General features: G+C 43.7%; 1 protein-coding gene across 1 annotated transcript in view; it reads left to right on the top strand.

Annotated features, from left to right (window-relative positions):
• LOC108570944 (protein outspread) overlaps positions 1 to 25704 on the top strand; it is a 223782-nt gene that overhangs the window by 195400 nt on the left and 2678 nt on the right. The window contains exons 4-16 of the mRNA XM_017932885.1: positions 4581 to 4769; positions 10732 to 10804; positions 11494 to 12039; positions 17118 to 17290; positions 17785 to 17925; positions 18048 to 18209; positions 19435 to 19607; positions 19720 to 20675; positions 20743 to 20899; positions 20975 to 23207; positions 23339 to 23964; positions 24030 to 24318; positions 25119 to 25545. Of these exons, the coding sequence (XP_017788374.1) occupies positions 4581 to 4769; positions 10732 to 10804; positions 11494 to 12039; positions 17118 to 17290; positions 17785 to 17925; positions 18048 to 18209; positions 19435 to 19607; positions 19720 to 20675; positions 20743 to 20899; positions 20975 to 23207; positions 23339 to 23964; positions 24030 to 24318; positions 25119 to 25545 (6145 nt within the window). The remainder of the gene's footprint in view (positions 1 to 4580; positions 4770 to 10731; positions 10805 to 11493; positions 12040 to 17117; positions 17291 to 17784; positions 17926 to 18047; positions 18210 to 19434; positions 19608 to 19719; positions 20676 to 20742; positions 20900 to 20974; positions 23208 to 23338; positions 23965 to 24029; positions 24319 to 25118; positions 25546 to 25704) is intronic.

Here is a 25704-nt window from a genome sequence, read left to right as displayed (position 1 = left end):
CCCCTCGCGAATAAACGAGCGGACGGGATAATTTAAGGCGGTAACCTCGCGATGTTTCTTCGCTCTTAACGGACTGTCGTGCTTCCTTTTTATACCCTTTGCTTTCGTTCCTTATGTCACGCCTGCGATTTTTTTTCTCTTCTCTGTCAACCTCCTGTGTGTGTTATTTGCAACGTGTCGCAACGCGAGGTGAATTATTTCTCCCGATTTGGCCGGAGATTAATTCGTTTGTTGTTCCCAACATTGCCGTATAATAAGCTTCTGTTTTCGAATTACAATTTTTTGGATATTTTTCACACTCGGGAAATTTTGTCGAAAATTGAACAATGTCGGATTTTATAGAATAGAAACACTCTGAAGAGAAATTTTTTTTAATATTTTTCTCACTCTTGGGAAATTTGGTCGAAAGTTAAATAGTGTCGGATTTTCTACAATAAATAATTGTGCACGAGTGAAACTCTCTGAGGACAAATTAAATTTCTATCGAGGTCTGGTGATTCTATCTCACTTCATATTTTTTCACGAGCATAGAAAATTAAAAATTAGAATCCGCTATCCCCCTGCCACAAACTCCTAGGACGATGGTTATCGCAAAAATTCACGCTAAATAATAATACCAAAACAGCGGGAGTTCCGTTTAAAATGAGGGAAATTAAGCAACGATTAATACAGTAACCAATCTGTCTGCTAAAGTATCTAAATCACGACTTCGATTGCACTTCAAGTTCTTCATTCCCCACATAGTCCCCATCAAATCTTCCACTTCTCATCTCGCAACCTTCTCGAAACCCACCTGAACCACCCTTCGGTCAGCGGTCAGTTCGGAACTTCTGTTTCACGTTCCCAGTGACTCGGGTCGCTTTCGAAGGGATAATCGTTCCGCAAGGTGATACTTGGTCGTGGTCATGAGCAGGGACGTCTTAAAACCAAGCATTTTCCCCCTCGCTCACAGTCGGTTTCCGTCGGTCGCCACGGGCGATTACGCGTTCCTCCGCAGCGAATCGCGGTCGTAGCTGGATTTCACGACGTCGTTTTCACGGATCTTTCTTCTCGCTAGCGACTTTCTACGACCAATAAGGAAGCCCTGCTTCGCTTTTTTTTTTCTTCCTGCCTTCGCGATAGTGACCGGCAGTTGTTGTACAGCAATCGATTGGAAATGCCCGCTGCTCCGTTTTTCCGAGCGCGGTACGCGCGTCACGATACCACACTTTCGTTTCCAGTTAGGATTCTTCTGTATGAATTTAACACTTGATCGACTATCGAGGTAGATTTACGATTTTTCGTGTTTCATCCTCGAGAAATCTTATCGTGAATTATTGTCAGACGTGGAAATATTTTTCTTCAATTTTTCTTTTTCGCGTCCAGTTACTGTTCCCCTATAGAAATTTAACACTTGACAAACTGTGCAGGTAGATTCACGAATTTTCTCGTGAAATATTGTCAGACGTGGAAATTTTTTAATACGCGAGTTATTATTTCTCTATATAAACACTGTGGAGTTAGATTTATCATTTTGCACGGTGTCTTTCATATTTCATCCTCGAGAAATCTCACGGTGAAATATTAGACGTGAAAACTTTCGTGTCAAGTTTTTCTTTTACTCTCGGTTAGTTTTACTCGTCGAATTCTGTTGATTTACACAGAACGCGCGATGCCGATAGGTGGAAAGTCTCGAGAATCTCCGGCGGGATTTAGAAACGAGGAATTATTGGCGAATCCTGTTAGGCAATTTTGCATAGAGAAAATTAGGTATGCAGGAAGATTACGCATCGGTGTCTTGTTTCGCAAAATTATTCTCGCATGTACCATCGATATATCCAGACGTATAATTATTCCTGTACTTATCACAATCAGCATCCACCTCGATCTCGCCATTCGAATAACGCCCAATTACTCGATAGCCTGAATAACTCAATTAATCGCGCGATATATCCTGCATCAAATCCTTGCCTGCTAAACGTTCTTATCAACTGTACAAGACGTTCGACAAATAGCCAGCGACGACACCACATCCCATATGATAACTCGACGATATCGCTCACTCGTAGAAAGAAAGGAAAAAAGAAAACGGAATTTCCGTTGCAATTATAGACTTTTCCGCCTCGATCCGCTTCGAGTGGCAACTTGACACATTACCAAGTAGATCAGATAGATTTACCATTTTCCAATCTTGCGTGCTTCGTGATAAATAATGTTTCTCGAGCCTCGGTTACAATTGTATGTTGCAATTTCCTTGGGAAATAACAATTCGCCTTCTATCTATCGTAGTGATTCTCTCTTTTTTTTGCGAAAGTAAGTGAGATGTTAGAGTTGCAAGGTAGCAGTGTACCTTGTGTGCTCAAAAATTTACATATAATGGTTTATTTTTTAGGAAATTAAATAGGATACTAAAGTTGACTTTTTCAGAAATGTATCTGTCATAGTGATTTATTTTTTACGAAATTAAGTATAATATTGAAATTAATTTTCTACCGTTTAAGGAGACATACTTTTCTTAATTTATCTTGTGCGCCCAGAAATTTACCTATCATGGTGATTTAATTTTTAGGAAATTAAGTACGATATTAAAATTAATTTTTTCAGAAATTTACCTACTATGGTGATTTCTTTCCTACGAAATTAAATAGGCTGTTAAAATCAATTTTTTCAGAAATTAACCTTCCATAGTGATTTCTTTTTTATCAAATTAAACGCAATATCCAAATCAGCTTTTTACTGTTTAAGAAGACATACTTTCGTCAGTTTATCTTGTACACCCAAAAATTGTCCCACCAAAAGTGATTTCTTTTTCCAAATTAAACACAACATCGAAGTTACATTTTCACCATTTAAAAACACACTTTTCCCAAACTACCACAAAAATTTCGCCGAAAAGTATCGAAAAGCGACAGGAACGCAGCTTTCTCAATAGAACCCCCTTGGATACGTCAAATATTAAAAGAAAAAGAAGAAATTCAAAGCTTGGAGGCAGAATAAATTCGTTCGATCGGTTACCAGGAAACAGCCGAGCTTTCCGTCGTCCATTTGAACCGCGAACGAACGACAAGGCGAGAGAGAAAGAGAAAGAGAGAGCCAGGTTTCACCGTAATTTCGCGTTTATTTGTTCAGCACGGTGTACACGCGGCACGCGTTTTATTGCACCTGGGATAATTTAACGCCGTCGTATACGGGCGACAGTAAAAACCGCGGGGCGGCGTGGCAAGGTGGACGAGAAGTAAAATCTTACGGTTGCTACTTTGCCGCCGATTTCGGCCACCGGAAACCCACCTTTCCGCCGCTATTCCGCTACTCGTAAACACGCCGCTTCCCGCGGGATAACGCCGCGATTACAGACACTTCTCGCCTCGTAAAACGGAAGTTGAGATCTCGGCGAGGAGACAGCTGGATTCTAGGCGAGCAGACTTCGTCTCGATTCGCGGAGGCGTCGGGAGAAATTGCTGTCGACGTTCGGACAATTTTTCTTTTTGACGTGAGCAACGAAGAGTATCTTTCTCGGCGTGCAAAGTGAATTAGGAAAGGAAATCTGAATTGTCATTTTTTTCGCGGAATAGAGCAGGCAGTTGTAAGAAAATTTATAAATTTGGACTTGAATTAAATAAATTTGAACTCTCAATTTTTTATTACAAGAAATAAATAGATTTGAACTCTTGACAACTGAAATGAATTTTAATAGGGCAGTCAGTTATTGCAAAAAAAATTCAATAAATCTGGACTCTCACTTTTTTATTAAAAATAGGTTTGGACTCTGCAAGCTGAAATAAATTTGAACAGTCATTTCTTGTGCAGAATAGAGCAGCCAGTTGTTATGAGAAAATTGAATAAATTTGGACTCTGAATTTTTATTGTACGAAATAATAGAGCAGCCAATTATTAGGTTCCATAATACAAAATTTGAGATTTTTCGGGGAAGAATTGAAACTGAAAGAGTAACCCAATGAAGAATTCTACAAACTTGAATCGAACACGAAAGAAACCGAGAACGTTTCAACGCTCGATTAATCACTTCGCCAACGATTAGACGACGAAACAGTTCTCGACGCGTAACTTCTCATCGTCTCTATCCGAGATTGCGCTAATTAAATGAAAAGACACACCGCGTCTCCCTTTGAAGAATCACCGGTCTGACCTCTCGCAGACCGCCGTTAATGGTGTAAAATTAGAGCAGTCAATTCGAACGGACGACGCGATACGTTCAATGAAACTGTGTGTAATTGAGCCATACGTGTGCCTGCCATCGACAGCCCTCTTCGCCGAGCGTAACATTTGCATACGATCAATGGTCGATCAACGGGGACGTTTTAATTGCTCTATATCGAGCATCGACGGGTTGCTCCAGATCGAGATTAAATTGTATCTCAATTGACCTCCTTCGGATACAATTTCTGTGTTTCTAGGCCTTCCCCTGTTCGATTCTCGGGAAATAGAACGTTCGATCGTTGTCGAACGATTATATTATTAAATTAAACGATCGACTACCGGGTGAAATGGTGCGTTCGATTAAATTGCCCAGCTTCTATGTATGGACGCGTGTGTGGAATTTATAGATGATTAATGGGCGGTGTGTGACGTTTCTGTTGCAGCCAGAGACAGTTCCTCAAGCGAGGATCGACATGACCCGCGTACTAGAGGTAGCTGCTGCTGAGGACATCACCGGACATCCGTACAGCCTCGCGGTGACCTCACCGGAAGGTGTTACCTTTGTGAAAGGCACGTGCCGTGAGGAGACTAGATGGTGGGCTGACGTGCTTCAGGTCTATTCGAGAAATAAGGTTCGTTTCAGAGGGATACTTTTTATGGATCGGTAGTATTGGGAGCACATTGTGGTAGCTGTCGATTGCTGTTGTGCATTTGGGGTAGATTGAGGAGGAGAGAAGGATCGTTGACCATATTTCGACTATATTTTATGGAAGATTAGATATATTAATTGTTGTGTCATATAGTGGCAGAATTATTTTCAAATTCAGAAAAGGATCAGTGACATCGATAAGAGAAAATTTTTGACTATTTTTTTTTGGATTGTACATTTGTGGAAGATTAGATATGTTAATTGTTGTGTCATACAGTGGCAGAATTATCCTGAAATTCAGAAAGGATGGTCGATCGAAGGAATAGAATTTTTGACTATTTTTTGAGCGCAAATCTCTGGAAGATTAGACATGTAGTGGTAGAATTATCCTTGAATTCAGAAAAGGATTGTCGATCCTTGTGGATCGGTGATACCGATGAAATAAAGAGATAGAATTTTTCTAGTCTTCCGTTATCTTTAAATTCAGAGTTCGGAATATTCACTGTATTTGATATTGTCAAAAATACTCTTTTCAAAAATCCCCAAGAAGGAAAAGAGAACGAAACACCTTGGATACTATTTTAAATCCAATTTGCATACTGTAATGTAAATTCCAACGCGTCGAGAATAACAGAAAAAAGGTAGCCTTTCAACAGCAACTGTAGACTACAAACTGTCACTCACATTGTCAGTCACAAAAAGTACCTGCACCACTTTGAACAACTACTCCTGATAATTGCTCGAAATCAGCCCTTAAAAAACGAACGAAAAGGAGAAAAATGAAACACTTTCGATACAATGTTACATCAAATTTACATACTTCAAACACCTTTCCCGTGGATCTGAAGTGACAGAGAGAAAGAAACGTGACCGTAGCTGTTCGACGTTGGTTCGAAATCGGTGGACGAGAGAAAGAGGGGCGATCAGGATATTCGCAGGAGCGGAATGAAACTTCTGTCGAATTGCAAATAAGACGGGGCACGTTCGAAGCGGCTGGGCGAATTACACGTTTCACGGACCCGGTGTTCGCGACGTGAAAAAGAAGTCACGCTGACGGGGCCGCTGTCATTCGTTGATTACGGTGCTCGCATAATCATTACTACATCCTTCTGCGTCATGCTTGTTACGCGTGCAGTAATACCAGTCGCGTCGACTTGTCTCACCGGCGGAAATAGCTTTAATAAGCGCTTACGTTCTCCCTCTGTCTCTGTCTCGCTTATTTGCCAGAAGAGAGTTGTGACAACTCCGGCGAATTTTCCGCACCTCTACCTACGCGAAATTCCCGCCGTTGCAACTTTCACGGGAAAATCAGGGGTCCTGCGTTGTGATCGGATCCTGGAAACTTGGACGAAGCGATTTTTCACCTTTGGCGGATATTTCGGTATTTTGATGCTGTGTTTAGGTAATTGATGATGGTTTTTTTTAACGAGTATGTGGAATTTTGTAATTTTAATACTTGGTGTTTAGGATTTGATAGGAAGTGTTTGGCAAGTGTTGAGTCTATCAAATATTAAATTTACTAAGATTTAAGTTTACCAAGTATTAAGTTTACCATGAATTAAATTTACTAAATATTAAATTTACAAAGAGTTAAATTTGCCAAATATTAAATTTACCAGATATTAAATTTACTAAGTTTTAAGTTTACCAAATATTAAATTTCCTGAGCTTTAAGTTTACCAAATATTAAATTTCCTGAGCTTTAAGTTTACCAAATATTAAATTTCCTGAGCTTTAAGTTTACCAAGAATTAAATTTGCCAAATATTAAATTTACTAAGCTTTAAGTTTACCAAGTATTAAGAAAAACTTCTCAAAAGTAACGTCGCTTGGAATCCGTGCCACAAACCCCTGTTGGTTAAACAGTATCAACGACAGCGACCGCGGAAACCAACGGAAACAAACATGGCGGCTGGAGGATCGCAGTTAGCGGACTTCTAATTCTCGGTTATCGGGCGGCGGAATCGCGCGAATCGAGCTCTCGCTCTCGTACGGTTAAATCTCCGTCGTTTACGAGGAACAAGAGCGACCACGCGAGAGAAACAGAAGAGAGAGAGAGAGAGAGGAGGATAAAAGAAACGAGCCTGGCAAAAGTGCGATAATGCTCGATCATTAGCGGCGCGCTGTCGCGGCGTCACGCTCGTTACAGGACGAAATAATGGCAAAACTGCGGCGCAGCCGCTTTTCTGCGATTCACTCGATCGTTCAGAGCGCCTCTTCTACGCTTCTTTGCCGGTTTCTTATCGTCCCTGCCGCGGCCAATAGAGCTGATTATGCCTGGAGAACGACCGGGAAACATGGCGACAATGCTGGACGATCTTGGGGACCGATGTTTGCTAATCCACGACGACTGCCGGTGATTCAATCCCATTCTGGGACCATTTCCAGAACGATTCAACGGCTGACAGGTATTCAGAGGGGATTGCGAGTCGTCGGGATGGATCGGTTCACTGCGCAGTTTGGTTCAATTAATTTTAATTGATCAACGGTCCACTGTGGACGGCTCGAATTGGTAGCAGGTGTTGTTGGAGCGAGCTGTGGATTCGGAAGGTTTCGTTTCGTTGTGTATTTTTTGTTTTCGTTTTTTGGGAAGTATTGGAGTTGAAATTTCGATTTATTTCAGAGATTTCAGGGCTCTGTGAAAATTGTAGCGATGTGATTCTTCACTCGAAATACTTCAGAATTCTGTATAAAATAGTAAATTTCACTGTGTTGAAGATATTTAAAAAAGTATTCACAAATTATAAATTCCACTGTGATAAAAATATCAAAACACTCTAAATTCCACTGTATTAAAAATATAAAAATGATATTAAAAAATTGTAAATTCCATCCTGTTCCCAATATAAAGACACCTATCCACAAATTACAAATTCCACCGTGTTAGAAGAGTAAAAAGAAAAGTCCAAATATTATAAATTCCACCGTGTCAAAAATATAAAAGAAACACTGAATTCCACGGTGTTAAAAATCCTCCAAAATGAAGTTTGAAATGCAAATGCACGAGGAACTCCGTCGACTCGCGTTTGTTCAGCAATGTTTCACGCGTTGCGAAAGGGATTACAATCAAAGCGCAAGACTCCTCTCTCCTCTTGCTTATTTTTCCGTCGTTCGTCACTTTTTTTCATCCTCGATCTCCCCCCTCCCTCTCGGGGTATTTGTCGTACAAACGCGCAAAGTTGTTCTTAGCGAGAGGGGAATATTTTGAAACGCGCCTGCCCGATGAATTAACGCCGACGTCGAAACAATAAAAGAGCCTCGTCGATGTTATCCGGCGCGTGATCTACGCGCGTTTCGCGATCGCCCGATAGATCAAGCGAGCTCGTTCAAGAATCGTGTAGCCTGTCGTCGGGAGACTGTCATTTGCCGCGTTACCTAGGACTCCTCGGCAACGGTGTGTGTTGTGCAAGAGATGATCGATGAGAGAGTAGCGATGCTTCTCTTCTCTCCTGCAGATAAAAATCAGACAAGCCACTTAAATTGTACGAATTATTGCCGCGTACTCGTACGGTTTATCTGCATGCGAGAATCTCGACAATTATCTTCGGTGATAGAGAGCGAAAGGGTTGATTTTTGATTTAGAGGTGGAATTTGCGAGGGGAATATTTGCCAAATATTAAGTTTACCAAGGATTGAGTTTACCAAAAATTAAATTTACCAAGTATTAAGTTTAGCAAATATTAAATTTACCAGGAATTAAATTTGCCAAATTTTAAGTTTACCAAATTTTAAGTTTACCAAATATTAAGTTTACTAAATATTAAATTTACCAAGTGTTAAGTTTACCAAATATTAAATTTACCAGGAATTAAATTTGCCAAATATTAAATTTACCAAATATTAAATTTACCAAGTATTAAGTTTAGCAAATATTAAATTTACCAAGAATTCAATTTGCCAAATTTTAATACTAATATACTAATAATAAATAATACTAATCTTAAAAAGAAGACTCGTTGACGATGTTAAAAATTAAAATCCTCTCGCTCCTTCAAATTCTTTACAATCGAAATTAAAAATTACGTCTATCTTCCAAAAAATATAGAAATAAAAATTGAACATCGTGAGTTTCGTCGAAACTCCACCGATCATAAGATCCTTTCACAATTAACTCGAGGCTGATTCGAACAGGTGTCGAGCCGGTGTGTGTTTGCTTAGAAAACAGAAACAGATCTCTCGAGGCGTTTTCATTCGTATCATGGGACTGGAGCCACTTTTACGATCCCTCGAGCCACCAGGAGGCACGTTTCCTGCGCGCGTTCACCGTGTTGGCGTACTTACTTACGTACGTACGCGTCGCCTTGGCCTCTTAACGTAATCGTACGTTTACACCGAGCGGCAGGTCCACACCGTGTGCCGACGACGAACCGTTTCCATTTGCCGATCGATCATTCCTTGCGTAACGGATTCGACGCGAACGATCGAACAATGCGTTCCAATGGGACGATCGATCGATCGATCCTGACACTGGCGACGACGTCGATCAAAACCTGCCTATTTACACGCGTTCGTACTAATTTCATACGGAGGGTATTTATTGGCGAACGTAGCCATTCCAATTTGTCCATTTTTATTTCTTCGATCACGTATTCTAAGAAATTCAATTTAAACAGATTCTCTTTTTAATATTCGGCTGATACTTATTTTGTGCTTTATGCGAATGATCAGGGGATTATTTCGATGGTAGGGCGTGTAAATTTGACCCTTTCTTGGCTGGAGGAATGCGTGTGTTTCACTTGAGATCGAAAAATTATGAATTGAGGAAAAATCAATTGGCGACGAAAGGGTTAAGTAAATTTCCAAAGGAAAACGGTGCAACACTGCTTTATGTATTATTAAATGAAACATTTTACTGTTTGCATCAGCAATGTGAAAAATAAGGTTTCCATTGAGCTATGAAAAAAGCCAAAAATAATTCATTATGATTCCAAATTTAAAAAATTCGGCGACGAAAGGGTTGAATGAATTCCGGAAGAAAACGGTGCAAGATGAAAAGAAGACTATCTTTTACATTATTAAATTAAACACATTACTATTTGCAATGCATGGCAAAGCGAAATATAAGATTTCCATTAAACTATGAAAAAAAGCAAATGGAAGATAGCCAAAAGTGCATGATTCATTAGATTCCAATTAAAAAAAAATTTGGTAACGAAAGGGTTGAATGAATTTCCGGAAGAAAACGGTGCAATATGAAAAGAAGACTATCTTTTACATTATTAAATTAAACATTACTATTTGCAATGCATGGCAAAGTGAAATATAAGATGTCCATTAAACTATGAGAAAACCAAAGAGAAAATAGTCAAAGTCATTCCAAAAAGAATATTCCAAAGTTGCACAGACTCGTCAATCGCAACGAAAAACTCGTCAACAACTCCCACAACTTCAGTACACCTCGAATACACCGTCGTCGTTCTATCGAAATCCTCTCGACCAATCGAACGGTCGAGCTACTAAGATCTTACACACGACAGAATCGATTGAATCGTTTTCTGGTACGCATTTGTCCGGCAATCGTCCCCGCACACAAGCCGCGTTCTTATGAATTATGCACGCAGGGGAAGAGTATACAGCCCCGCGGAATATTATCAGCTTGGCTGTTATCTGCCGTTATTATGGCCGCCTACCGCGACCTGGTCGTGCACGCGCCTGTCCTCGTACACGTCGCCCACGTAGAAATTCTACGGCATTCCACCATGGAGCCACGACGTCCGTTGCGACTCGCATGGGGAAAATAATGATCGCGATTTTTAACGTATGGATACTGGCCGCGACGCGGCGGCCCCCTCTCTCTATTCATCGGCGAGGAGATTTCAACGCCTGCACAAGCGATACGATATCTCTGTGATTTGTTTTAATTGCTGTCGATCGAGGTGTTTAGCTGATAGAATTATCGCTAGACGAGGATTTTTCTGCGAATTTATGGAAATTTCTGCTTTCCAGGGCCGGCACAAGAGGAACGCGACGTTCCCTGGAGGTCAGACCACCATTCTACAGGTCACTCCGACCATCAGGAGTAAGTATCGATGGTATTCGTGTATTGTACATCGAAGGGTTAATTGTTGGTCGTGTGTGGTTTGATTTAAGTTCGTTTTGAGGGGATTGGTAATTCAGACTTTGAGAGTTGAGCGAAATTAGTCAGGTGTTAAAGTGATTATTCCTTCTGAGTAGGTATAATTAGAAGGAAAGTAGGAAATTAAGTTATATCAAGTTGTGTCAAGTTTGAGAATATACAGGGTGTACTATAACATGCGGGTATAATTTCAATGCTGGCTTCAGCAGACATAAATAATAAAAAGAGTTCACGTAAACATTTATCCTATTTCATCTTATTTCCAAGTAGCAGTCATTTTTGTGTTCTACCAATTAAACGAAGATCTCATTTGTCAGAAGTGTTACTGGAAGACAGAAAGAGCTACGTTTGAACAAACACTTTTTTATTATTTCTGTATGATGATAACATCACTGAAATTATGCACGCGTATTTCGACACACCCTGTACATTGAAACCCTTGATAATCCGCAATGAACAGTATATCAAAACCCATTAACACGCCTGACAACCACTAAACTCACCCCAATTGCACACCATCCCTCTCAACCTCGAAATATCCCCTAAAAAATTCTCCACACACTTCCCCTACCATGCAACCCGAATCTCCCCTGATAGAACCCCAACTGACGTGAAACCCTCTTCAATTACAGGCAACACTCCGAACCCTCCTCGACCTCGGTTCAACAGCTGTCGCTCAGAGCCACGAAGCAACACATGGATACCGGAAACGAGTGCCTCCACGGACCTCTGTTCTTCCGTGTTCTCCTCCTCCCCTTCTCTGGTAACCAGTAGCGTGGTCACAACGACGAGCAATGCCCCGATAAGCAACGGTAACGCTGAGAACAGCAACGATCATCGAAGTAGCAACGTGTCACCGTTGAGGACCAGTACACCATTGGAGAACGGTGGTTCCACGTATTTGCCGAATGTACCGTCGACATCTTCGATGAATGGAAGTGTTTCTAACAGTACGGTGTACTCGACGACGTCGACGTCGACTACTATGTCTACGGGAAGCTCGTTGACGGAGAAACCGCCTATAGCACCTAACGAGGGTAGATCGAGCTATAGGGACCAACCGGCGAGTAGCGCTTCCCCGCCGACCAGGGACAAGCTTCGAGCGGAGGACAAGGCCAGACGTAGGATGAATCAGCATGGAGAACGAGCTGGGACCGCCTGCTCTGGCGAGAAACTAGGTCGGTATAATTAGCGATGGGGTTTTCAGATACTTCGAATCGGTGTGGATGTGTGTGAAGGGGTGAGAAAGTTGAGTCGCTCTGAATGTGATTCGATACTTGAGGACTTGGAATGTCTTGAAGTTTGAGTCACTAAAGTTTCGCTGAGTCTTGAGTCTCTGAACTTTCGGTGAGACTCTTGAATCTCTAAAGTTTCGATAAGTTTCGACACTTGAGTCTCTAAAGTTTCGATAAGTCTTGAATCCTGAGTCTCTAAACTATCGCACGTCTTGAAACCTGAGACTTGATAGATTTTGAGTCCTTAAAGTTTCGACGAGTCTTGAAACTTGAGTCTCTAAAGTTTCGATAAGTCTTCACTCTTGAGTCTCTAAAGTTCTGATAAGACTTGAATCTCGAGTCTCTAAAGTTTCGATAAGTCTTGAATCCTGAGTCTCTAAAGTTTCGACAAGTCTTGAATCCTGAGTCTCTAAAGTTTCGATAAGTCTTGAATCCTGAGTCTCTAAAATTCTGATAAGTCTTGAATCTCAAGTCTCTAAAGTTTCGACAAGTCTTGTATCTCGAGTCTTTGTAGATCTTGAATCTCTAAAGTTTCGATGAGTCTTGAAACTTGAGTCTCTAAAGTTTCGATAAGTCTTCACTCTTGAGCCTCTGAAGTTCTGATCAGTCTTGAATCCTGAATCTCTAAAGTTTCGACAAGTCTTGTATCTCGAGTCTTTATAGATCTTGAGTCTCTAAACTTTCGACAAGTCTTGAATCTCGAGTCTCTAACGAAGATCCTTTTCAGCAAGATTCATTTTTAAATAAAATTTTCAGAATAGATTATTCGTGAAACAACGATTCGTATAATTTTCAAATTCTTTTCATCCTAATTGTAATTCATGGGAGTACTCGTCCATTATCTCGACAGCATTGAACCAAAGCTTCTATTATTTAACCCCACGGCCAGAGTCAATTGCACCAACTCACATCTGGTTAGACCGTCGTTTACAACCTAACAAGATACACTCTGACATCTTTTATTCATCTCTCAACGATGATTGCACATCTTTATTACCTCCGTCTCCTACCAACCATCTGAAAATCATTCGCCTCGATAATTGATACTCGTCGAATCGTTAAAATTCGTTATTACGACCATTAAAATCCTTAATTAATATCTACCATTTCTTGATCACCCTATGTACAATGGAGATACAATACACATTTTTTTTCATTCCTACGAAACTCGGTCGTAAATTCTTCTTTCTTTCTTTCTTTTTTTTTTTTTTCATACGTCGAAGAATCGGTTTTACGTCGATTTTAATTGCACCATTAGCAGATTGGCGACTCTCTAAGGCTCCACAGAGAGAAATTTTACGGCGTTGCTACGCGAGCAAAGGAGAAGACGTCGGATGAACGCGATTCGGTTTCAAGACGCACAACAATGCCTGCGTTTCATTGAATCGCCGGGGGAAACTGGGTCGTCCACGACTATTCTTCTCCATCACGATGATTCGCGCGGCCGCGTTAAATCGTACCTGACCTATTTTCCCTACCCGTGACAATTGACGGCACAAACAAAACTGTTAGCGCGTGTCCACGCAACCAGTTGCAGACCGCCCGTGTGAAAATCCGGCCGATTTTATCCGGGCGAATTTATTCGGTTACGGTTGCTTTTGTTTTTCCCGTATCTTTCCATCTGGATGGGAAGCTTGGGCTGCGAGCGGTGTCTCGCTCGTGCGAGAAATAGTACGAGACGAACTGCAGTTCTTTTTTTAAATACGTGAATTTTCTTGTCATTTTTTCTTCGTGTCAGAAAATGCGACCTCATTTTTTTTTTTTTTTGAGAAATCTTTGCATTAGAGAAACGTAACGTCTTCCTCGGAAGATTTCTGACACACATACACTACCGTGAATATTTTCAGAAAAAGGTCGACAATATTAAGAATTTTTTATCATTCAAAGCAATCGAAGTGAAGTAAATTGCTACTGATTTCCACAGTATCAATTTCAAATCTGTAGAAAGGTAGCAGCAGATACAATATTGATATAAGTTGGCAAGTGATTCGAAAGTTTTGGTCGGTAGCTTTCGGTTGATAGGAGAAAATACGAAAATATAAATTTTTTTCAAAATTCCAATATTCACCGTAGAGTAAATATGAAAATATATAATTGAATTTTTCCTCCAGCTGAAATTGGAGAGAGAGACTGTAAATGAATTTAGGACGATAGGCATTGCAGTTTAATTAGCGGTGCGTTTCATATTCGCGATTATCGAAGCAAAGGGTGTCTCCAGTAGGCTGTCGGTGAACAGGCCTGCGGAAATTGTTGGAGAAATTAATCAGCGACTGGTACAGGCGCCTGCTCCCTCGAACGTGATAGGGGATTCCAATTAAACGAGCGGAGGGGTTTTTCTCTATGGTGTTCCCACCACGTCGGTATCTCGTACGTGCTTTCCAATCGGCGATAAGTTAGCTTGTCGCTTTCAGTGAACTACGAGCCTTTAATCGCGATATGATTCCCTCTGGCGTTCACGTGGCCACGATTTCTCTGCGTCGCTGCGCTCGCCTCTGTGCCACGTGTTTAGAGGAATTAGGGTGACATCCTGCGTTCCTTGGGTCGTTGCGTAATTCTGGTCCGTTTAATCTTTATTATTTTTTCATAATTCTCTGATACTTGCGACACTTTTGTGGAAAATCATTTAATCCTTTGCTTTTGTAATTAATTTTCTGGTTGATATTTATTTATGAATTAAAGTTAACACTTTTAGAGGAATTAGGGCGACATCCTGCGTTCCTTGGATCGTGACAATGTTATTTTTCAATAATTTTCTGATATTTGGGAGATTTTTGTGAAAAATTATTTAACCCTTTGTTTCTGTAATTATTTTTCTGGATTGGTATTTATTTCACAATTAAGGATCCGAAGGATTTCGGATTTTTAATTACTGGAAGAATGGTCTATTTTTGTTATTCAATTGTTGGTCGGATCGATCGAGTGAAATTGTGTGGAAGGAATAATTGTATAAATCATTGATGGATCGAGGAAGACATTGGAAGAAGGAAGGATCTGTGTGGTGTTCGAGATGTATAAGGGTCTAACTAGCACAGTTAGCTTCGATACCAAAGGATTCCCTCGGTGTGATTACGCTTCCCGTTCGTTGCGTAATTGCGTGCGCACAATCTTGGAGAAAATCTACCGGTTCTCTTCACCGGTGTGCCCCGTGATCTCTGCTCTCCCGTCTGATCCGTAGATTTCATTTAGATTGACGTCAAGCGAACGAACGACCGAGGGAACCCGTTGCCGAGTTCCACCGCTGATCCAGAGATTTATGTCGAACGCTGATTGCCGAAAGATACCTGTTTACCTCGTAAATAACCAGCCCTTCTCTACCTTTCTTACCTTTTTGACAAGTGGTTTCTAATTTTCGCAGAGGAATAGTCGATCGAATGAGCTTTATTTCAGTCCTCCTCTTGATATCTAATCAACAGATTTTTACTGGATATCCTAGGCATTCGAATTTTCTAAGTAAAAGCTCCTGGATTTCAAGGGTACCAAGTCAGAATTTTGCAAAGATAAGAGTTCTTGGATTTCAGGAGTGCCAACTCAGGATTTCCCGAAAATAAAGATCCCCAGATCTCGAGGGTACCAACTTAGAATTTTCCGAAGATCAGAGTCCTTAAATTTCAGGAGTGCCAACTCAGGATTTCCCGAAAATAAAAAGCCCTAAATTTTAGGGTTACCAACTCAGGATTTTCCAAAGATAAGACTCCTTAAATTTCAGGAGTGCCAACTCAGGATTTCCCGAAAATAAAAAGCCCTAAATTTTAGGGGTACCAACTCAGGATTTTCCAAGGATAAGAGTCGTTAAATTTCAGGAGTGCCAACTCAGGATTTCCCAAAAATAAAGATCCCTGGATTTCTGGGGTACCAACTTAGAATTTTCCAAAGATAAGAGTCCTTAAATTTCAGGAGTGCCAACTCAGGATTTCCCAAAAATAAAGATCCCTGGATTTCTGGGGTACCAACTTAGAATTTTCCGAAGATCAGAGTCCTTAAATTTCAGGAGTGCCAACTCAGGATTTCCCAAAAATAAAGATCCCTGGATTTCTGGGGTACCAACTTAGAATTTTCCGAAGATCAGAGTCCTTAAATTTCAGGAGTGCCAACTCAGGATTTCCCGAAAATAAAAAGCCCTAAATTTTAGGGGTACCAACTCAGGATTTTCCAAGGATAAGAGTCGTTAAATTTCAGGAGTGCCAACTCAGGATTTCCCAAAAATAAAGATCCCTGGATTTCTGGGGTACCAACTTAGAATTTTCCGAAGATCAGAGTCCTTAAATTTCAGGAGTGCCAACTCAGGATTTCCCGAAAATAAAAAGCCCTAAATTTTAGGGTTACCAACTCAGGATTTTCCAAAGATAAGACTCCTTAAATTTCAGGAGTGCCAACTCAGGATTTCCCGAAAATAAAGATCCTTGGATTTCTGGGGTACCAACTTAGAATTTTCCAAAGATAAGAGTCCTTAAATTTCAGGAGTGCCAACCCAGGATTTCCCAAAGTTCCTCTTAAAATTGCAATTCTCTGTAAAATTATTTTTCCCCGTCCTTCGAATTTTCTCCTCGTCCTTCGAAAAGTACGCCATCTTCCCCGTGGAACGAAGCTCCTCCGAGGTTGGCTGGTCGAGGCAGCCTCGGCAGAAAACCGTAATTAGCATAGTAATGGCGGTTAGATTTCGATGGCGGGTCGATAGAAACGCGGATAAACGAGCGAGATAAGCGTTCCTCTCGCCTCGGACGCGAGAGGAGGGCTCGGTTATTAATTAGTCGGCAGTCAATTAATCGTAAGGTCGTTTGGCTGGCTTCGAGACGCGTTAAGGTTCCATTTGAACGCTGAAAAGAAGTTAATTGGTCGAGCCTGGGGACGAAACTTTTTCGATAATCACCGTTGCTAAAGTGGTAGCAAGCAGCCCGGAAACGCGTTGCAAGATCCACGACTATTAGACGCCTAGACCTGCCATTATCCTGCCTCGTGACGTGTACACGCAGTAGATGGCTCTATCGAAGGGATCTCTCTCAGATTTGACGTGTGTGTTTCAGACGATGACGCATGTCGGAGGATCCTGCTGGAGCACGAGAGAGAGAGGGAGGGTAAATTGCGGGACATCGCGGCCTCCTTGACACAGCCGCGCGTCAGAAGGAGCAAACCGAGGACCTCTGAGCCCACTAGAGACGTCGTCGACGCGGCTAACGCTGCTTATCAGGACAAATTCGTGAGTGGAAAAATTGGTGGATTAACGGGCAAATATTTTTGCACCGGAGAACGTTTTCTTCCTTTTATTAGATGAAACTCGAAGTTCCTACAGCTGAGGAATTACCAGCTTCTCAGATTAAAAGTAGAATTTTTCTCTCATTCCTAAAAAATTTTCACACGCAAATATCTTTACGCACAATAGTATTTCTTCGTAATTAATCTGTACTTCGTAAACTAATCTAAATTGTGATACAAAATTACGACAATTCCTGCAGCTGAAGAAGGTCTAAATTAATTTCACTAACTTCTCCTATCAAAAATAGAATTTTTCTCTCATTCCTAAAAAACTTTTACACGCAACAGTGTCTGAATATTTCTATTACCTAAAACCGAACCTTTGCACTCTTCGAGTAGATACAGTTTCCCTTATTTTTTTTTTTAATCAATTAAGGACCAAGTCCTTGAACTCTATAAAAATTGAGCAGCGATAGAAAGAGTAACTTTAACTCCCAGATCCGAGGTGATCCAGACGGATGCGGCCTGGACATCTCCGGCATCAGGTACTCGCCCACCTCCGAGCTGAGAGTGGACCTTCCCGCGGAGGATCTGTTGAACATCAAGAAAGGCTGGTTGATGAAACGTGGACTGAACAAGGTCCGTGTGTCTCATAACTCGACGATCATCTTCCCTTTCCCCTCCAGTTTCGCTCATGCCCGTTGAATAACGCTAATGAAAGTCAATATATGCAACGAAACACGTTGTTCTGTTCCACCCAGGAATGGAACAAGCACTGGTTCGTGCTGCGCGGTTGCGGCCTCATGTACTACCGAGATCCCTGCGCGGAAGATAAGGGTATCATGGACGGCGTCATAGATCTGAATACCGTTACCGCCGTCACGCCCCTTCAAGTCGCAAGAAATTATGGATTCCAGACTGTGGTGAGTGTGACCGGTGGGATTTGTGCGCTCGGTGATTTACGGTAATTAACATTCCGCACGAACGATCCCGCTCCGGAACATCCAGTTAGACATTTACGGGAGCCGTGATTCGCCTACTTCTTCTCCATCATTCACGCATAAACGCGATGCTGAACGGTTTTACCTGTGGGTTATTGTTTGGCACAGTGATCTATTAGGTTTTGTACGCCTTGGTGTGCTATTTTTTTTAGGATCGAGTGGAGTTTCAGTACGATCCTTTGATTTAGCAGATTTTGGACTCTTTAGGATAAATTAGGGCGGGCAAGAAATTGCGACGAGTCAAATCTGAGCTCTGGAGAATCGGGAATTTCTGAGCTCTGAGGAATTTTGAATTTCTGAGCTTTGAACAATCTGGAATTCTTGAGCTCTGAGGATTTGGAATTTCTGAGCTCTGAGGAATTTTGAATTTCTGAGCTTTGAACAATCTGGAATTCTTGAGCTCTGAGGATTTGGAATTTCTGAGCTCTGAGGAATTTTGAATTTCTGAGCTTTGAACAATCTGGAATTCTTGAGCTCTGAGGAATTTGGGATTTCTGAGCTCTGAAGAATCTGGAATTTCTGAGCTCTGAGGAATTTGGGATTTCTGAGCTCTGAAGAATCTCGAATTTCTGAGCTCTGAGGAATCTCGAATTTCTGAACCTATTTTTTAGTGACTCTTTGGTCAAAGAATTCAATTGAGTTTGAGGACAATCCTCAGTTTTACCAATCACATCACCGCCTATCTCTAAAACTCTTTAGAACAAATGATTATAGTCAAGAAATAGCGACAACCTAAATCTTGTCGCAAACTCTAAACTGATCCACCAAACTCCATTAAAATCCGGATAAATAGGCGCGGAAATCACCGATATTTAAACCATAATAACTCGAGATAGCAAAACATCGAAGAATTGTTACTACGCTTAGCTATATCCACTGTTAACCACGGGATCTCCTGGGGGCTTGCTGGTCAATTGGATTGCCGGAATTAACTTCCGTGCTCTATCTGGGAGTGGCTTTAAAAACTCTGTAACTCAATTTCACGCTAGAACAGATCTTGCCACTCTTCGTTTATTCGTGTCACTGATCTCTGTCACCCGCCGCATCCCGCCTGCTTGTCCCAGATAGACGATTACGTTTTATATCTTGTTGCCTTCTTTCCTTCTCTCCCCTTCTCTTCCTTCTCTCTACGCGCCTGTTTCAACAGGCATGGGACGATCGAGGATCCACCGTGTTGTCCGCGGTCACAGCTGGCATTCGAGCCAGTTGGATGTCTGCTATTCGAAGGGCCGCCAATTTGCCTGATCCGGATAGTAGCAGCGATTCTCTGACCGTTTGTCAGGATGGACAGCAAGATAACACGCCGCAGTCGCCTACAGCGTAAGTAGATCCATGCAAATTTCATATGAAAAAATAATCCAAGAGACTCTTAGACTAATCTACATCTTAGACACAAATTTTCATTTACTCAAACCTCCTCCTCTGCTTTCAGATCCATCACAGACCGAGAGAGAGACTCGGTGGTCCCATCGACCTCTGTAACACCGCGCTCAGTCCTCTTCTCTTCCGACGAGGAGTACAGAACAGCGTCGGAGGGAGGCAGACGAGAGTCCGGCGACTGGTCAGAGGTTCCAGTGTCACCGCCTCTCGTGAGAAACGGCGACTGGTCCAGTGGACTGAAAGGATCCAGCTGGTCTGATTCCGCGAATCACGAGTGGTCGGAGCTGCCACCGTCACCGCCGTTGACTAGAACAGCTCTGTCTCGAGTCAAAGCTCGATCCAGGTCGAGCTCCAGGTCTAGAGTCTACAAACGAAGTCGCAGCTCGCCTCCGAGCTCCAGGAGAAGCACTCTGGACAGCGTGAGATCCGAGGATCTCATGATGGCTTGCTGCGAGCTGGGAGAAGACGAGGAACAGACGAACGGACATATGCAGAGCAACAGTTGTCTATCGAGCGCGAACGAGAGCCCTCTGATCGTCGAACTGCTGGAGAACCAGGTGTCGATGCTGAGGGACCAGCTGGACCAGAATCAGTCGCACCCAAGCACGCTACTAGTCATTATCGAGCGTCAGGAGAACGAGATCGAGAGCCTGAAGTCGCAGCTGAACACAGCGAGGGCGGACGTCGCTAGCGCCGAGAAGGAGCTGTCCAGGCTGAGACAGCAGAAGGCCGAGGCTTCCATCAGGGAGAAACAGGTGGACGAGCTGTTGAACACTATTCAGAGAACGGAGCAACAGAGGAACAAGGATCTCGAGGACCTGGAGAAGATGAAGAAGATGTACAATAGGGATAAGGAGATGCTGGAGTGTAAATTGTTAGAAACGGAGGCTATTCTTAGGGAGACCAGCGAGAGGTGCGAGATGCTTAGCAAAGAGCTGGCTTCCAGTCACAGGACTGTCGAGCATCTGCAGTCGGAGATATCTTCTTTGAGCAACAGGTTGTCTCAAGGTACGTAGGTTAAACCGAAGAAGATAGTGTAAGTTTGATGGGATGATCGATTGTGTTGTTGGTGTAGGAATAGACGAGAACGAGCGATTGTACAGCAAGGTGAGAGAACTGGAAGAGAAGGGTGGACTGTCTTCTTCGAGAGAACGAGGGAGGAGCTTCGATTCGTTGAGCGATCTGACCAACATCGAGCTGGATCTGGACTTGAATTCGCTGGATAAGGAAAGGTAAGGAAGAAACGTTTAATTAACCATTGTTCCATGTATTTCTGAGTAACTCTACGATACATTTTCCTCTGTTAGAATTATGGAGGAGTACGACGAGCTTCGAAGCCGCTTCGAGAAGGCAATTTTGGAGATACGAGCGATGCGCAAGGAGCTCCGCGAGGCTCACGCGATGCAGGATGCTCTGGAGTTGGAGATCTTCGCTCATAAACAAGACGCAGCGAGTGTCAGCGAGACGAATCAGGCTCAGATACAGTTGATGGCAGCGAGAATCCAGGATTTGACCAACAAGCTCGCCGCGAGCGAGAAGCAAGTGAGAACGTTGAAGCAGAAGCTGACGAAGGCCGAAGCGAGAGACAAGAGGAGATCGCTGTCGTTGAAGGGTCGAGAGTCGTTCCAGATTTCACAGGAGATGGAGGACAAGCTTGTGGACCTGGAGAACAAGATCTGCGCTATAGAGCGCGGGAAGAGCATCACCGCGGCCGTGACGACGGGAAGCAGCTCGAAGGAGTCGAGTCCTAATCCAAAGAAGGAGAAGAGGAGGGATGGGAAGAGCCTGGACCGCACTAGATTGAGAAGAAAGTCGTTGGACAGTGCGACGAGCTCGGAACCGATGAAGGTGTTGATCAGATTGAGCACGCTGGAGACAAAGGTAGCTAACGTGACGGAGAACATGGCGAGCGACGCGGAGAAGGATTCCAGCGAGTGCAGCGAGGTCAGCGGATCCTCTACCAGCGAGGTATCGCTCGAGATCATCGCGAGGCTAAGGAAACTGGAGAGAGTGGTGTCAAAGTCGAAGAGACGGCTGGAGAAGTGTTTAGGTTCGACGCAGGCGGAGGACAAGGCGGAGAAGTGTTTGCGCGAGGTGAACGACATCCTGGACTCGTGTTTAGAATGTAAGAAAAACCAAGCTAGCGCTCAAGTGACGGAGTCAGTAGGCGTAGTGGTATCTAGACTAGAGACTATACTTAAAGATAAACTGAGCGAACTCACGAAGAGACGGCAAACGCTCGAGCAGAACGGCCAGCTGGACGATCGTGCGAAGATGAGATTGATCGCGGAGAGGGTCGCGTTCGAGTTCGTCGTTCTGAGGCAGATCAGGTGCGCGATCGGCCGGACATTCGACCGTAGTGCCGTTCTCAGTGAATTGGTCGAAACTAGTCAGCTTGCCTCAAGCTTAATGCGTAAGATTCACGGAACTAAGCCCAAAACGTACCAAAACACCAGTTACATTCAGTATCTTACTAGAGTGTTAGCGAATAAGTTAGTACTAGTAGGCGGCGTGGCCGCAACCGAGACGACGACCGAGTTGCCAGCGGCTCGCAGCGAGAGCCTGAACTTCCTGCTGCAGAAGCAGCGAGAGGTAAATGAGGTCGTGCGTAGATACAAGGAGACGAAGTTGAGGCAGCTCGCGGAGGCACTGGCCGCTGAAACTTTGAGCATGTCCGAGCAGGAGGATCACAACAAGCAACAGGTGATCAATTCTAGTAAAAAATTGCTGGAGGATCGACGAATTCGCGAGGCGTGGGCGTTAGCTCAGGAAACGGTGAGCAAAGAGCTGGTACAGGCTGAGGTGTCTCACGTGATCATGCGTTGCGGTCAGATGTACGAGCAGAACATCACCGGCATCACCGACGCCTGCCTCAGCTTCGACAGCGGTGAACACGTCACGCTGGAGTCTTGGATCGACGCCGCGCAGGCGAGACTGCGCGAAGAGATGGAGCTGTCGACACGCGAGCTATCCGATGTATACGAGGAGTGTCTTCATCAGTTGAAGAAGAAGAAGTCAGCTACCGTAGAGTCGAAGTACGAGTCTAGACAGCTGTTGACAGACTACGCGGACGTGATCGCGCACAAAGCTTTAATAGACGCCAGAATCGGGCTTCTTCAGGAGAACACGAGACAGTTGACGAGCTTCCCTGGGGAGACTTTCGTATCTAGTCTAATCCGGAACGACGACGTTCTATCGTGTCTGTTAGCCGCAGACGACCACGAGTTCCAAAGCAATCCGATCCTCGACGCGGAGTACAGTTACCTTTATCAGCAGTTTAGCAAGGAGTGCGAAGACAGGATAACCGGCTCGAAGCGTACCTCGAAGGAGCAGTTGAAGAACGTGGGTCAGAGTTTAATCGGCCTGGAGGAGGAGCTTGTAGAGCTTGGTAAACGCGTTCGAGAGAGATCGTGCGAAAACAGGGAGAATGTCGCTCCTTGGACAACCACGAAGCCGACCACAGCCACCGTTAACGATTGGTCAAGCGTGTGTGAGAAGTGCACGCAGCTACGCGAGCAGATCAAGAAGTTAAGCGACTACATGAACGGCGTGACTTGCAAGCAGTGCGACCAGCTGCAGGATACCATTCAGAGGATAACGGCAGAGCACAACGAGGAGCTGGAAACATTGAAACGCAGTCAGGAGAGGGATTTAATGGATATCAAAGGAACATGAACGGCGTGACTTGCAAGCAGTGCGACCAGCTGCAGGATACCATTCAGAGGATAACGGCGGAGCACAACGAGGAGCTGGAAACATTGAAACGCAGTCAGGAGAGGGATTTAATGGATATCAAAGGGGAATTAGACAGTCAGAGGCAATCTTTAACCACTCAGTACGAACACGAGGCGGCCAGTCTGCGTGAGAAGGCGAGGAAACTGGAGCACAGGCTGAACGCGATGGACTCGGAGCATTCTGCTCACGTGAACGAACTTAGAGCCGCTTATCAACGATCCATGAGCGCTGAATTGGACACAGACGCCGAGACGAGGAAGAGATACAAGGAGGAGATCAAGCAGCTGCGTGCTCTGTGCGAGAAAGGCTTGATAGCCATGGAGAACTCTCACAGACGTATCATATCCGAGATGGAGGAGAAGCATCGACAGGAATTGGAGAATTTGAGGGTGGAGAAGGAGCAGGCTCTGTCGGAAGAGACTCAGGCTACTTTGGCTGCTCTGGACGCCATGAGGAAGGCTCACGAGCACGAGGTGCAGAAGGAGATAGCTAAATTTAAACAGGAATTTCTCAAACAGATGCAGGCACGCGAAGACATTGGCGTGCTTCACAAAGAACACGAGTAGGTATCTTAACTTTTTTAACATTGCTACGAACTATTTGTTCCTGTTACTGGTGAATTTATAGAGAAGAGATGGAGGAGATCAAGCAGGAGATCCTTTCGTTGTCCGCCAAGTACTCCTCGAAGTGCGTGGAGTCGGCAGCCTTGGAGGAGAAGGTAGGATCTCTGACGAAGCAGCTCGCTCAAGCGCAACAGCACATCATGCAATTGGACGCGAGGAACAAACAGCTGAGGGCTCATCTGGTGTTGGAAACGAACGACACAGGGATCAACGACACCATGCAGTTGCTAAGAGGCAGGGACAACGAGATCAACGAGCCGAGGGAGGAGATTCATCGACTGCAACAGTTGAAGGTAACTTTCGAGGGTTTCCGTGAGAACGAGCCCCGTTTACAACGTAGATGTGGTTAACAATTGTACGATACTAAATGATTAACTCCGCCGCAATTACATGTTATGGCGCCATCCCTTACGAGCTTCCTGCGACATTATTCTGACGTTCGACCGTCAGACTTCAGAAAGAGCAGAACGCTTTTTAGATAACGAAGCTCCGACTGACAATTGTATATACACGGTAGCGACGAATGTTTTTAGGTACAGCAAGGCTTCAAGTGTTTCGCAAGCTTTATTCGTTCGCGAGTATTTTAACCCTCTGCTGATAGAAAGGGAGTAAAACCATTGTTTAACTGTTCTTTTAGTCAAGGTTTCAAGGTGCACAATGAGATACTACCTTACGTTAACCGATGCACAGCTGGTTGCCATGCCCCTGGGACCTTTGGCTCGACTTTCTCGATGCAACTACATAAAATCACCCTTTAAAAATCCCTGTATATAACAACAACAAATAAAACGACTCCCACAAGCAACCTAACCAACCGCACCATACCCGAGTTAATCGAGGGTTAACAATATGATGAACATCGAAAACGAATGTACTTGTAATTCAATGAAATTTCCTTCACAGAGAGACCTTACTGTACCTATCGAGCCTCGTAAGCAGCCCCATAAGGTGTAATTGTCCACCACCCCCCAACTGATCGTCACCGATCTCTAACGATCGTGTTAACCCCGTCCAAGCACATACACACACACACATACACACACACAGACACGCACTGACGCATTGATATATCTCATATATATTTCACTAACAGCATGGGGAGGCCCCTCGTGATACGTCTGGTGTGCCATCGAAAGCTACGTCGCTAGGCTATTCGCCGCCTTATTCGCCGCAGCGTGTACGGAGTAGCCACGAGCCGCTACTCAGAGCTCAGTCGTGCAGCGAGGAGACGAGAACGCCTGGCGAACGGCCAAGAAGCTCGCTGTCCACGTTGCAAAAGTGCACGACGGACAAGCAACAGCAGTCCGGGTTCTCTTACAAGCTTGAACGCGTTAAATCTGTCTCGTTACCTTACTCGAGTAACATGGTTAGGCCGGGCAGTAGTTCTGCCGTGGTGGCGTCTTTAGACAGAAAAGAGGTGAGCTTAGGTGAAAAGAGCGGCCAGGAGCGTAACGGCCTGGCGTCGTCACCGTTGTGGGACAGCCTCAGACCTAGGAGCGGACTGCCCCATCAGTATCAAGGTACAGAGGAAAGGTGAAATGGAACGAACAGAGAAACTATGATAGAATACACGAGGAGGCTGATGAAAGATATGCTTCTGGTGGATCGCCGTCGTTTCTCGATCCTCCTACTACTACTCCTCCTCCTCGAACTCGTCTTTTTTGCTGCTTCTCTTAAAA

Source organism: Habropoda laboriosa, unplaced genomic scaffold (genome assembly GCF_001263275.1).
Source record: "Habropoda laboriosa isolate 0110345459 unplaced genomic scaffold, ASM126327v1 scaffold15, whole genome shotgun sequence".
NCBI classification, from domain to species: Eukaryota; Metazoa; Arthropoda; class Insecta; order Hymenoptera; family Apidae; genus Habropoda; species Habropoda laboriosa.
The sequence above is the reverse complement of the archived record's forward strand: the minus strand, read 5'-3'. Positions and strand labels throughout refer to the sequence as shown.